The 15,711-nt window shown below is 32.8% G+C and overlaps 1 protein-coding gene across 1 annotated transcript in view; it reads right to left on the bottom strand.

Annotated features, from left to right (window-relative positions):
- Positions 1-15,711, bottom strand: part of GRID2 (glutamate ionotropic receptor delta type subunit 2) — a 1,708,541-nt gene that overhangs the window by 637,296 nt on the left and 1,055,534 nt on the right. The window contains exon 8 of the mRNA XM_037529328.2: positions 1,106-1,225. Coding sequence (XP_037385225.2) covers positions 1,106-1,225 — 120 coding nt within the window. The remainder of the gene's footprint in view (positions 1-1,105; positions 1,226-15,711) is intronic.

Here is a 15,711-nt window from a genome sequence, read left to right as displayed (position 1 = left end):
AAGTGTTGTCTTTTGTCTTATTACAAAGTCAGTTTCTTGACTAACTTATACATAGATACTTTATTCTTATCTTTACAACAACTTGTTTATGTAAGGTTTATTGTACCTATTAAATTTTCTAGCCCTGTCAAATCTCTTCAGCTCAAACAAAATTAAAGGAAGCACAAAAATTTTAATAACCACGATATGTCATACATTAACACAATATTTTTAAAAATAGAAAATTCAAAATATCTACTATAAACAAAGTATCAGTTTTTAATAAAAACAGAACAGTAATGTATCATTGACTTATTTTTTTGTTTTAATTTTTTAGAATTTTTTTTTATAGCAGTAATGTTAGTTTATGTTGTTTGTATTTTGCTGTTTGGTTTTGTCTAAGTTTTTATATCCTGTATTTCAACAAATGAAAGAAATACCTATCAAAGAAACAATTCATTGAAAGAAGTCATTTTATACAGTTGTATATGCATGCTCTGTATATATACTCAATTACCTTGGGCATCTGTCTACCAAAAATACATAAAAATGGCAAATCAAAACCACAGTAAAGTCATTTTTCTAGAGACTTTTGTATTTCTCTTTGAGGAAGTAATTGTACTATTTCATGAACTATACCTTATTGACATTCAGTTTCTATATAAAAAAGTTATGTATATAAAAGAGTTCATTTTCTGTAAACCATTTTCTACTTATTACATAACACATACAGAAGTTTCAATACTTAATGCCACATTTTGTTAGACTTTCTTTTCTTACCATGTGAAATTTATTAAAGCTCTTATTCTGATTTTGTATATGCTGCAAGTTAAAAACCAAGTAGCTACCTTGTGTAAATACTAAATCCACTACTTTTAAAAATTATTATTATAATGAATGAAAGATGATCTAAGTTCCCTAGGCAACCATCAGATTTCTTTTTAACCTTTGAATTATTCTAAGGCAAAAACAGAATTTACTCACAATAAATTTGTTAGGTGCTTACATCATTTAGATTGTCTAACTCTACAAATTGCAATATATATACTTTTGTGTGTATGATGAAAACATAACCATAATTACTAAAGGAAAAAAAAAACATATTGATCAGTATGTCTGGTCTTACTTTGCGAACACTTCGGCCAAGTTCTTCTCCATAGTTGGTTCCAAGAATTTCAAAATGGACATTAGGGTTACCTCCATTTTCTCCAAATTCTAGTTCTCCAGTCAACCCATTAACTCCTCCCTAAAAGAGAGGAAATATATTGATGTAAGATTTCAGAAGAAATAAAATAATAATAATAATAATAATAGTAATAATAGTAAAAATGTTCTAGGATAAACAATTTCTATCTGAAAATACATATTTTTAGCATACAATTATTAACAGGCTCCTTTTCAGTAGACGCACAGGATAAATAGGAGTGCAGTTGTAAGTAATCTTGGCAATTTAATCTAATCTGTATACTTTACAGACAAGAAAATTTAGATGCAGAAATTGAAATGCATACTCAAAATGAAACTGAAACTAAATTCCAAGTTAGAGTTCTTTGGCATCATATCTGTGGCATGCATAGATCCATTAGCCAGAAAGCAAGGCACTCTAGAGAGCATAAAAATCTATTCTACAGACAAGTTTTGACAATATCTTTTTTCTATCACAATTTCATTTTAGTTTGATATAAAAATAATACTTCACAACCTTAGAAACTATGGTTTCCAACTTAATGGAGGTTTATAATTTCTCCTTCTTTTAATATTTAGCTAAATTAAAATAACAGAAATAGAAAGGTAAATTAGGCTTGAATTTTGCTTTTGCTCTTAAATAGTAATGCTGGTTATTGCGATTCATTGGGAATTTATAAGCCTCAACTTTCATTCAACCTGGCAAATGTCTATTACCCCCTACAGATGGCAATCATGTTTCTCTCTCTCCTGTCTACGATCCTTTACTTTGTAAATTTTCACATTAAGATTTTACACATGAAAACCATATTCTTAGTTATTTCTGCACTAAAGAAATTCTATTTTAGAATTTTAACTTTATTTGAACAAATTATCTCATTTCATGCATTATTTCAATTATCACCTCTATGATATAAATACTTAAGTATATCTCATTTGAATTAGAGGTTATGATTTCTAATTCAATTTTTAGTTTCCTTTTTGGTTGGTATTTCCTAAGTCATCTATGTCATAAATGATCACATGGCACTGAGTTCATGGATGATATTTAATAAAACCAATGCTTAATCATTAATTTCAATATAGAAATTATTTTTGTAACTGTAACAATCAAGACCGATCTACTATTATTTTCCAATAAGTCAGCTTCTCTCACATTACCTAGTTTATTACTAGAAATACCTGTTAAATTTGCTATGTCTGTACTCATCTAATGTATGATTTAGCAGTCAATAGCATAGATTTTAGAATCAACTTTACAAATTTGATCAATGACATCAGAATTTACTCACTGTGCAAGACAGATTAAGTTAGTTAATTTCATTATGTTTCTCTTTCTACATCTGTTAAATGACAGAAATAATAGTACCTATTCCAAAAGATTATGAGTCTTATAATACATGTAAACAAAGGAGAAGAACACTTGATAAATGTAAGGCTTAATTATTATTAGTGTTATTATTATCATCATCATTCCCTACATGATTATTTTATTCTTTAATTTTGGAGATTTTTTAGTTCTGTAGAAGTTGTGGCCATGCTTCTGGTTTTATTCAACTAAAGCTTTTTGGGGTTGCAAAATTTCATATTGCTTTTTTATTTTTTTAATACTTTTTATTTTATATATGTTTTTGCATCATTCCACATTTTTGTACAATGTATGCTTTCTCATCTCAGTTATAGTCTCTGTGAAATTCTCACCCCCAATTCACACATGTATCATCATGTGTATGCTCTTCCTACCCCTGTTTTGATCCTACTTCCTTCCCCCTGCCAAGGGATCAGGGAAAAAAAAAAGTAAGTATAATAAAGTGAAAATCAAAATCAACAAGCAACAGAGACATTATGCTTTTGATTTCAGTGCTTTGTAGCATGTTTTTGTAAAATTTTACTCAGTTAAATTTTGTTGATTAGTATTTGGAGAGAACAGTGTTAAAGCAACTGGCCTAGAATATTTTCATTATTGTTACTGGTGTGTTTCGAGGTAGGTATGTGTTGCCAACCAAGAGTAGAAGGAAAACTGGAAAGGAAGTAAATTAGTCTAATGTTCTTGTGAACTGGGACTCCAGGTAAAATGACTAGTTAATTTTACTAAGAAAAGTCCTTCTTTATTGATAGCCCTTAGCAGGATATTCAGGCTAAGAAATTGTAGTAAATAAACTTGAGATCCATGGGTTAATAACTATGTCTCCTTGGAAAATTTTTACATATTCCAGGGTAAATAATAGAGTTATCACATAATGTAAATGCTTCCTACTGTGGAAGATAAATCTGCAGAAAATCTTTGATGACAGACTGTGTATGTCAATGTGGAAAAAATGGACTTGGGGAGCCATTTAGAATGTATGATAATATCTCCCCTTTATACCTCTTGGCTGCCTGTATCTTTGATATGCATAAATTATCCTATTTTTAAAGTCAATTTGATCCTGTATTCTCACTCATACAAATATCTCAAAGAATACAATCACCACTTAAGGTTATAAAAATGGGTAACTATAATGCATTTTACAATATTGTCACTAATATCTCTGACAAACATAGGAGTTTGACAAATATAGTTTATATTTCTACATTATCAGTTCAAACTATGTGTAATTACAAATATTTTATAGGAGCTTTTCTTGTCAATAATCATATATCTATATTAATAATGATGCTTAATTATACCATAATTTTAAATTTGTTAGCAATTTGTTCTCTAGAAAAAAGATACTCCATATCAATATGATTGCTACATATCAAATACATTATATATCAAGATCATTGCTAGATTGCTGATATGCTATCTTCTGAAACGTGTAAACATTTGAGCACTAGACTTCCTGGCACTGAATTATTATCATTCCTATCAATACTCAAAAGGTCACTTTGGGCTAATGTCTTTATCTCCACATTGTATATGCTATTGAGAAACATGGTCAATTTACATTGCAGAAGGCACAAAACACCATAAATAAAGAGACATGCATTTAGTTGACTGTGGCCTCCACTTCCCTCATGTAGTCATAAGGGGTGCTTGAAACCAGTTAAATTTTGCCCGTGATTATTTGACCCTGAATTAACTGCCCTGGATTTTGATTGTCTAAGGATATTCCCATGATTTTGAGCTTTTAAAATATATATCTCCAAATCGACCTTGAAAAGAGAAACTTGTTTAAAAGGTGTATGTTAAAAGATGGCAAAGAGCAGTCATCTTTGTGAATACACAGTTGTGCTCTTTATTTCTTGGCGAGGCAGCAGATTCTAAACAAAATAAGCTACTGGAAAATTGATAGTAAGAATAACATATATAAAGAATTTCCAAATGTCATTTAAATTGACATGAAAAAATGCTACCAGAGTAAACCTTTTAAAAAACACCAAATAAAATTGGTATGTATTTCATACCAATGAGCATTAAATATAGAAGAGAAGGAAAATAAAAAGAGCATCAAAATTTGGGAAGATAATTTACAGCTGAATAATCAGTTTCTGAAAAGAAAAAATGTTGTAGTTCCTCTATGGATAGGATAAGTTATGAAAAAAAAGGGCAAAAAAATTTACTGAGAACATATTTCACTGTGTTCATAAATCTAAAGACTTTTTGCTATTCTTGCATCTGAAAAGTAACTTAGAGATACTTCTGGAGGATCATATGGAACATCAAATATTTATGATGTTCCTTTAATTTTCTAATACATATTCCTAGGTTCCATGCAATCTGCAGATATGGTCGGTAACCAAGGACAACTTGTTAAATAAACATGAGCCCAAAAAGGCAGTGAACACACTAGGGATGCTGAAGTCAGTGGCGCATCCTGTTGCCCTCATGTTTCATAAGTTACTTTCAGAGAGAAAAAAAATCCCTGACCAAAAAAAAAATACATTTCCTACCCAGAAGTGAAATGTGATGGGGAGATAAATCCTGAGATATATGATACAAAGCACAAAAGTAAAAACAAAACAAAACAAAAAAAAAACTTAATGATTAAGAATTTTTGAGTTAGTATATAGCATTCATATGCATGTAAATGTGCATAAATACATGTGCACTCAAATATTTTGTGTATATGTAGGCACTCAACATCCATTTATAATAGATAAATGAGAAGCAAACTGAGAAACAGAGTGTTTAGTAAATAGGAGCATTTTGATCATGCTGTGTACATTTTAGTGAAGATGAAGCTGAGGACCAGACAGTTAGTTACTTTGAATAATCTGAATGGAAATCTCCATCTTGTGCCTGATGCTTTTTCCTCAAAACTATGTAAACTCTGTCCAAGATAACATGTGCATATTCTAATGAATAGTTAAAATATGTAATGTGCTATATTAAATTAAAATTTGCACATTTAACCCATTTATGATTCAAATACCCTCCCTGAGATGTGTATTGATGAGTTTGTTAAATGACTATTTTAAGAGCATATGATACATTATTTATTTATTTTTCAATTTAACTTTTATTTAACTCACATTGCATATAGCATTGTATAAATTTGAATCATTGATAGTTATATGTTTGTAGTTATATAAGTTTGCAGTTATAGAAGTTACAGAAGTTATATAAGTAGTTATATAAGTTATATAAGTTTGTAGTTATATAAGTTTGAATCATTGATAATCAATGCATACATACTACATTCAGCTCACCATCAAACGTCCTATTCTATTCTTCACTATCATTTTTTTCAGAACTTGGTAGCAAAAAGTTTCTTGTTCATATTTTTGTGAAAAGATAATCTTATATTGCAATCAACACTGTTTTTGGTAAGTCAGAGTATATTTTCCTAATTCCTCCACTTCAGATTTATACATATTTTTATGCTTTTTAAACTTTATATTAGCATAAATGTGCTTATAGAAATACACTCACACTTGTTAATAGAATGCAATTTAAGTTTAATTTATCTTACACAATTTGGCCCAGAGACTTGGTATCTGTTTTAAGCTTTATTAAAAAAACAAGAATTGCAATGTTTTATTTTTCATCTATTACAAGTGCATATAAAAGATCCTCCATAAAATGCTGCTAAAGCAGGCAGCAATAACCTTGAGAAATTAACCTTTGGTTTGCCTCTGAAAAATATCATGTGTCGCACTGTAAAATTACATATAAATGGTGCTATAAAACATTGCTCTACTACATCAATGCCAGCTTACAAAGTTCAATAATTAATGGATGTTAAAAAGTATAGGGAATGCCTATGTACACTTGTGGAACTCAGTGTTTTCTGATTTAGTTAGTATTGCATATAGATTGCAAATCAAGAGTTACAAGTCAAGGTTCACATAATCTTAAATCTAAATTAACACTATCAGCTCAGTTTACTGAGGTCAACAAGGGAATTTCATATATTTTGTCTCATTTATGTAAATAAGAAAATTTTCTTCCTCAGTTTTTCAGTCAAGCAGGTCTCTACTACAGGAAAAGTATAATTTCATGTCAACATTCATGGGGTTACAGACTATGAACTCTGTTAGGGTTTAAATTTGTCTTAGCACTCATATGCAAAATGACCTCCAAAGTCAAAGACCATTTGAGTTTACAAGTAAGTCTAAAAAAAATGAAATCAAATGATCCTTCTTGGAGACAAGAGCAAAACATACAGCCACAGTTAGAAGAGGCCAACTACATTTCAAAAAAAAAAAAAAAAAAAAAAAAGAGTAACCCCAAGAAGTAGCTTTGAAAAGATCAAGAAATATAACTTAAAAATTTTTGAAGACCAATGGTAACATAGGTTCAAAAAATAAAGAGGTTAAGTTTCATGAGATTACCTAAAATTGGGCTGATAGTATTTTCTAGTATTTAAAGTTTATTTCTACTTACTCAGCATCAATTTACAATATCATCTTCATGATTTATTTTTTTCTTAAAAGGGAAAGTTTTAGTTTCAATTTTATTCATTGAAGGGGTAACTGAGAAAACAAAGAGATTCAAACAGTTCCACGCAAATATCACATTTTTCAAATAGAAGAACTCCCAATTAGACCAGAATTCATTCATACTATAAATGCTTTTCACTGAAACAAATTTTAGTAAGTGAAAAAACAAAGCATTAAATTGCACAAACTAAAATAACCCTGACAATTGTTTTCTAGAAGGTCTCAAATTCTACTCAATTTACAGGAAAATGTTTTCACAGATCAATTTATTAAGGAGATTCTATTCTCATATATATTTTTTAAGCATTCTAGTCTTAAAAACTAACCAAGAAATCAAATTGACTCCCCAGAAGTTAGATTCACTTTTGTAGTATGAAAGAATCCACACAATCTCTTCTCTATACTGATTCCCAATTCTACTCTACTCTGTACTTAACTATTTTCATATACAATGTGAAAGGTAACTTATGTATAATGCACCATGAATATCAAAAATAGTTGTTAGGAAAATTTAATTAGCTTTGTAATTAATTTTAAAACATAAATATTTACAGCTTGATCTATTGCTGACAATGATTGTTGGAGCTAAAAATTCACCTAGAATTCTACCTCATTTACAAATTCCCATTCATGCACACAAAACACACACCAGTTACACATATATTCCTCTCATATATTTTTATTATTATTTTATATATTTATTACATCATCCTTCATTTTTATATGGTGTATGCTTTATCATCTGGGGTATAGTCCCCATGGAATTCACACCACCAATTCACCTGTGTACCATTACCATAGTCCCTTGTGCTCTTTCCACCCTGTTTCAAACCTCCTCATAACTTGAGAGAATATTCTGCTTTTTTAAATCTTTTTTTTGAAGATTTATTTATTTATTAATGCAAGAACTAGGGTACAAGCTAGAGGTGTGGGGGATGACGGGATTCACCAGAGACAAAGTGGGAAACAGAACAGGCAGATTGACTGAAATACACTGCTGAGGGGAGTAGCAGGCAAGTCAGGAGAGGTATGCTGCGCCGTGTGGCTTTCTCCCCGGCCAGGGATCGAACTTGTGCTGCAGTGACTGTGGACAGATTCAACCTCTTGTGCCACCAGGGATGCCCTGCTTCTTTAAATCTTTAACCTCCCAGACAACCAAGTTAAATTTTCCTTTAACTCAAACTTCAAAATCAGATTTTTAAGCTTTCCAACCACACTTCATCAATACCTCTGCCAATCTTTTATACTACCAAAATCTGAAACCTACCTCAAAGATATCACCAGATAAGAGAAAATGAATAACATATAAGCTGGCTATTTCAGAATAGAACATGAGAGATCAGAATTGTTCAAGATTCCCTATAGGGATCATACTTTATTTTACCACTATGACTAAAATCAGCAAGAAAAATCCTGCATTGAATTATTTTCTATTGTTTGGCAACTGACCAAAGAACCTATCAAAAAAGGGGCATCCCTGGTGGTGCAAGGGGCTAAGTTGCAGCACTATGGAACTATCAGCAGCCACTACAGCATGAGTTTAATCCCCACCCAGGAAGCTACCCACATGGTACAGCAGACCTCTCCTGTCTTGCCCACTGATCTCTGCAGCAGTATATTTCAGTCGATCTGCCTGTCCTGTTCCCCACTCTGTGTCTGGTGAAAACCTCACCCTCCCCAAACCTATGGCCTACACTCCAGCTCTTGTATGCATAAATAAATAAATATTTTTAAAATAACCTACCAAAAATGCTTGTGAGTGCATATTTTTTTCATACAAAGTACCTCTGTGGAAATTTCATCATAACTGAAATTCATCAGGGGCTTCACCTTTAGAAGGCTTCACTTTTAGGCTGTCTCAGGGGCAGTCAAGACATGCACTAGTTTGTGGTGATCCCTGGGAAATTGTGATATTTTTTAAAAATAAGGAGTGAATTTAAATTTCACCAGGTTTTTTCATTGTATTCATAGGAAGTAGCAGCTGATCTACTAGCTCACCTTACCTTTCTCATCCTAGGATTTATGTATAATAGCTACGACTTTGAAGTCTCAAAACTAATATTCTGTTTAAATTGAAGTAATTATGCCTCCTAATTCCAGGTTTACAGTTCACAGTTTACTCAGTTGAGCATCCAATTGGATACCAACCATCTACTAAAAAGGATATTCCTCAAAGCTATGATAACTCTATACATTTAGAAAGTATATTTAGGTACCAAACCAGGTCAAAAAATTAAATAATGATTGGTACTTGAGATAAAAATCCACTCAATATATAGCCTAGTGATTTATTTGTCCCAATGTTTCAACTAAGAGCCATGTGTTTACTGTATCCGTTTGAAATAAATAATTTATATGTGTAATGTGCTGGCATAGGTATGACATGAAAATCAGAGTCAAAGGATTGAACTTTTATTTCATTTGTTCACAAATTTGCACAATAATATTCTGCAAAACAGACAAATGCAGCAAAGGAAAAATAAAACTACCTTTTGCAAATACTAGTAAATGCACCTCTCCACACAGACCAAAATAAACATGCATATATATGTATAAAGCATTTCTATTTAGGACAAATGCTGTATCCAGACAAAAAATAACTGAATAGTTGACAAAAGCAAAATATGTAACATCTTAAGCCATTAAAGCACACACACACACAAATAATACCTCAAATTTACCACAATTATTGTTTTATGATGTTCTATCAAATTTGTATACTGTATTCTTTTTTTTTAATTTAAAGGTTTATTAGGAAAAGACATAAGTAAGTAAAGATGTGAATATGAGGTGACATTAGATAATGGAAAAAGGGATGCCTGAACAGACACAAGCAGGTAGAGAGTTGTCAGATTTACATGTTCTAAATGGTGCATGGATTTTTACACACAAAAAAAGCTAAATGATATGTTTCCATTCCTCAAAATTTAGAAATTTTAAAAACAACAAAACTCTCAACTTACTGTCATAACTTAGAATCACCATTCTATTCATTCTTTTCTCCACACATTTATACTAAATCACCAGATCTTATTTTGATCATCTAAATATTTCTCAAATTGACTACAGTAAATCCTCAATATCACTAATAGTTTTTAGGAAACTGCAATTTTTTAAAGATTTATTTATTTATACAAAAACTACAGTACAGGCCAGATTCGCGGGAGGGTGAGAGGATTCACCAGAGACAGAGCAGGGAACAGAACAGGCAGTATGACGAAATACACTGCTGAGGGGAGGAGCCAGACAGGAGAGGTCTGCCCAGCCATGTGGGGCCCTCAAGGTCTGGCCAGGATCGAGCAGGCACTGCAGAGGCTGCGGACAGTGTCACAGCGCTGTGCTCAACCACCTGTGCCACCAGGGGAGGCCCAGGAAACTATAATTTTAAGCAAATAAAACCAATTTAATATGAAAAAATGTTCAACATCACTTGCAATCAGGGAATTGCAAATCAAAACTACAATGAGATACCATCTCACACCCGTAAGAATGGCACATATTAAAAAAAACTAGCAACAACAAATGTTGACAAGGATGTGGAGAAAAAGGAACTCTCCGAACTCTCCTGCATTGCTGGTGGGAGTGCAAACTGATCCAACCACTATGGAGAGCTGTGTGGAGATTCCTCAACCTACTAAAGATAGAGCTTCCATATGATCCAGCAATTCCACTCCTAAGTATTTACCCAAAGGACACAAAAATATTAATTCCAAAGAGCACCTGCACCCCTATGTTTATAGCAGCACTATTTACAATAGCTAAGTTTTGGAAACAACCTAAATGCCCAAAAAATAGATGATTGGATCAAGAAGATGTGGTACATATCCACCATGGAATATTACTCAGCATTCAAAAAAGATAAACACATGCAATTTGCAGCAACATGGATGGAGCTGGAAGAGATCATGCTCAGTGAAATTAGCCAGAAAGAAAAAAAAAATACCGGATGGTCTCACTCATAGTAGGAATCTAGAAAACCGAAATAAGGGACCAGGAAAAAGAATAGCTGTAAGAAAGAAAAAATCAAAATCAACAAACAACTATGAACCAGAGACACACTATGGGGGGGGGGAAGGAGGGAATGGACTCAAAATAAGGAGATTGTAATTGTATGGGGAATATAACAATAAAATAAAAAAAAAAACAGTTTAACAATAGGATAATTGATATAGACAAGAGTTAAATTCCTACAGTGCATTTTTGGTCACAAAACATCACTAAACTTTTAAAGAGAGTCAAAACACATCACTAGTAGTCAATCATTTGTATTAATTTATTCATCCATTAATTTTCAAATTTCAATGTCATATTGAAGATTATTTATTCTAGAAGAGACTTGCCAGTGACCAGACTTTATTCTTGCTGGTCAGTGAGCTAAGTGGGTACCAAATCTGGAGAACAGGTCCTTCCTCTCTAGGGTCCAATACACACACACACACACACACACACACACACACATAGACTGAAACAATTGAGATGTACTAGTTCACCTCACGTGCATATTTTCAGGATGTGGAGAAAACCAGGGTTCCTGGAGAAAATCCAGAAAGATATAGGAGAATGTGCCAGCTCAAGACAGACACATTTTTCTCATCATAGTTATAATGAAATGGTGATTAAAAAAAAAAAGACTTTATTTTGGATCATGTTTTATTCATCAAGTACCATGACTCACACCTTTCCCCCAAGCTTCCTGTGGATGGGAGTATACGTCCTAGATAGATATGCAATAAGTTCTTTGGTGCAAAGCATTTTTGCTTCAAATATTTTCACAATGTAACTAATCAGCTATAAGGCAATTTTTCAGGAAATTATAAAATAACTGCTGGATAATTTGGTTTAACAAATTGGTTTCAAGTAACATGGTAAATGATTTTTATATTATATAGATCTCAACTCTCATAAGAGTCTATACCATCTTCTGGTTTAGACTATTAGTTATGGCACTCTTGAAAATAATGAATGAAATTTCACCTCCAGACCTCACCAAAATTGTGTGAAACTGAGAAAAAGTTGTCCCCACAGTCAGAGGTGAGCTGAAACCCCTCATAAGCCAGGCTCCCCTACTCACCAATAATTGGAGCACAGAGGGGGATCCAGCCACCACCAGGGCAGGCCTAGGGCACAGGGGAGTGCCTCCCAGACATGCCACCTTTAAGACAGGGAGCTTCAAATCTGGACCTCACCAAACTGTGTGGAGCTGAGAAAGGGCTGTTCCCACGGTCAGAGCTTCTGACATCCCAGAAGAAGCTCACCAAAGAGATGCTGGCCAGTACCAGTGACACAGTATCCAAACACACAGGACAAATCAGAAAACAAGCAGCAGGAAAAAGAAAAATTACAAGTAACCAAGCAAGTCCTCAGGGACAGGACACACCACCAAAATAAAATCAACCACCAGACTGTAACAACAGTGACTTGGAAGAACTTCGAAGACTTCCTGATAGAGAATTTAAAATTGCCATGATTAGAAAACTGAATGAAATAAAAAATGGCATGGGAAAATAATCAATGATCAGAAGAATGAAATTGAGTCCCGAAAGAGGAAAGTGAAAGAAATGCAAGAGATCAAAGTATTAATGGAGGAGCTAAAGAACTCTGGGAAAAGCAATAAAAGCAGAATAGATGAAATGGAAGAATGAATAAGTACTCTCAAAGACACAGAAATAAAAAGATCCAAAAACAGAGAAGGAAACAGAAGTATGAAGGAAAAAGAATGAAGAGAGACTTCAGGAACTATCTGACTCCATGAGGAAAGGAAATACAAGAGTCATAGGAATCCCAGAAGGAGTGGAGGGAGGCATAGGAACAGAGAAAATATTCAAGGAGATAATCAAAAAGAACTTCCCAAGCATAAAGAAGGAGCGGAAAATAGACATCCAAGAAGCAAGAACACAAAATTTCCATGATGAAAGTAAAAATAAAGCAAGACACATAAGAGTAAAGCTTCCAGGAATCCAAGACAAGGAAAAAATAATGAAACTGACAAGAGGGAAGAAACAGATAACACACAAAGGAAAACCAATCAGGTTGACATCAGACTTCTATGAAGAAACACTATGAGCAGAGAAAGAGTGGAGGGGCATATTCAAGAAACTCCAAGACAACAAATGTCAACCAAGAATATTTTACCACTCCAAGCTTTCCTTCTTCTATGAAGAAAGAATAAGGACCTTCCCAACAAACAGAAACTCCAGAATTTCATTACAATAAACCCCCACTCCAAAATATACTACAAGAAGTCCTAAAACTGGAACCAATAGATAGATGAATAAGAACGAAACAAGACAAAAAAATAAAGCCACAGAAAAGACAAACAAAATGGCAAATACAGACGCCAACATATCAATAGTGACTCTAAATGTAAACTGACTAAACTCCTCAATAATAAGACACAGAGTTGCAGGCTGGATCAAGAATAAAATCCAACCTTTTCCTGTCTCCAGGAAAACACATTTAACTACAAAAGATAAAAATGGACTGCAATAAAAGGATGAAAAACAATCCTACAAGCAAATGAACCTAAAAGAAAGCAGGGACAACTGTATTTCTATCAGATAAAACAGATTTCAAACTCAAAAAGGTAAAAAGAGACCAAGAGAGTCACTGCATTATGATCAAGGGGACAATACATCAAGAAGAAATAACACTCATTAACATATACTCACCAAATGAAGGAGCACCAAAATATATCAGACAACTATTATCATCTCTGAAAACAGACATAAGAGAAAATACATATGTAGTGGGAGACTTCAACACACCACTATCGACAATGAATAGATTAACAAAACAAAAAAAAAACTAAGGACACTAAAGCTCTAAATAAGGATCTAGACCTTTTGGGATTAACTGACATCTATAGAACACTACACCCCAAATTGTCTGGGTACACATTTTTCTCAAGTGCACACAAATCATTCTCCAGGATCGATCACATACTAGGACACGAGACAAACATCAACAGATACACTAAGACTGAAATCATATCAACCATCTTCATCTGATGATGAAGACATCAAACTAGAAATAAACCATAAAAAGAAGGCAAGGAACCCTCCTACTTCATGGAGATTGAAAATCACAGAACTGGAAGACCACTGGACTTACAGGGAGATAAAAGAAAAAATTAAAAAATAATTTGAGTTGAATGACAAGTAGGACACAAATTTCCTAAATGTATGGGATGCAGAAAAAGAAGTAATAAGAGGAAAATAAATAGCAATACAGGCTCACATCAAGAAACAAAAAATAACTCAAAGAAACAACATAATCTCACATCTCAAACAACTAGAAAAAGAACAACAACAAAAAAACCCTAAAACTAGTAAAAGAAAGGAAATAATAAAAATCAAAGCACAAATAAATGAAATAGAAACTAAAAAAAAAATTCCAAAAGATCAATGAAACCAAAAGTTGGTTCTTCAAAAAGATAAATAAAATAGACAAACCCCTAGCTAGACTCACAAAGGGAAAGCAGAAGAAAATACAAATAAATAGGATCACAAATGAAAGAGGAGAAATCACAACAGATACAGCAGAAATAAAAAGAACAATCAGAAACTTAACTGAACAGTTATATGCAAACAAGTTCAACAATCCAGAAGAGATGGACACATTCCTACAACTTTACAATCACCTAAAGCTAGATAAAGAAGAAATAGAACACCTAAACAGACCAATTACAAGCAGTGAAACTGAAATGGTGATCAAAACCCTCCCCCAAAACAAAAGCCCAGGACCTGATGGATTTACAAATTAATTCTACCAAACATTCAGAAATGAACTAGTGCCCATCCTTCATAAACTCTTTCAAAAAATTGAGAAGGAAGGGATAATACCAAACACATTCTATGAAGCCAACGTTACACCAATACCAAAACGAAAAAGGACAAAACAAAAATAAAAAACTACAGACCAATCTCTCTAATGAACACTGATGCAAAAATCCTCAATAAAATTTTAGCTAACAGAATCCAACAATGTATCCATAAGTTAATTCACCACAACCACATAGGATTTATTCTAGGGTCACAAGGATTGATTATTCAACATCCAAAAATCAATCAGTACAAGCCAACACATCAACAAAAAGAAATATAAAAACCATAAGATAATATCAATAGATGCTAAGAAAGCTTTCGACAAAGTACAATACCCATTTATGATAAAGGCCCTTGAAATTCTCAGGATACAAAGAACATAGCTCAATATCATAAAAGCCATATACGGCAAGCCATAGCCAATATCATTCTCAATGGTGAAAAGTTGATAGCATTTCCATTAAGATCTGGAACAAGACAAGGATGTCCACTCTCACCACTGCTTTTCAATATAATACTGGAAGTCCTAGCCAGAACAATAAGACAAGAGAAAGACATGCAAGAAATCTAAACAGGGAAGGAAGAAGTCAAACTATCACTATTTGCAGATGATATGATAATATACATAGAGAACCCCAAAAACTCCACAGAAAAACTAATTCAACTAATCAATCAGTTCAATAAAGTGGCAGGATACAAAATCAACACGCAAAAGTCAGTAGCCTTCCTAGACACAAACAATAAATCTGAAGAAGAAATAAAAAAAAAAACAACACATCCCTTTTATTATTGAAACAACAAAAAAATCAAATACATGGGAATAAATCTAACAAAAGAGGTAAAGGACCTATACAAA

Source organism: Talpa occidentalis, unplaced genomic scaffold, assembly GCF_014898055.3.
Source record: "Talpa occidentalis isolate TD23 unplaced genomic scaffold, MPIMG_talOcc4v2.1 talOcc4.6, whole genome shotgun sequence".
NCBI classification, from domain to species: Eukaryota; Metazoa; Chordata; class Mammalia; order Eulipotyphla; family Talpidae; genus Talpa; species Talpa occidentalis.
This window is presented reverse-complemented; position numbering and strand designations above follow the sequence as displayed.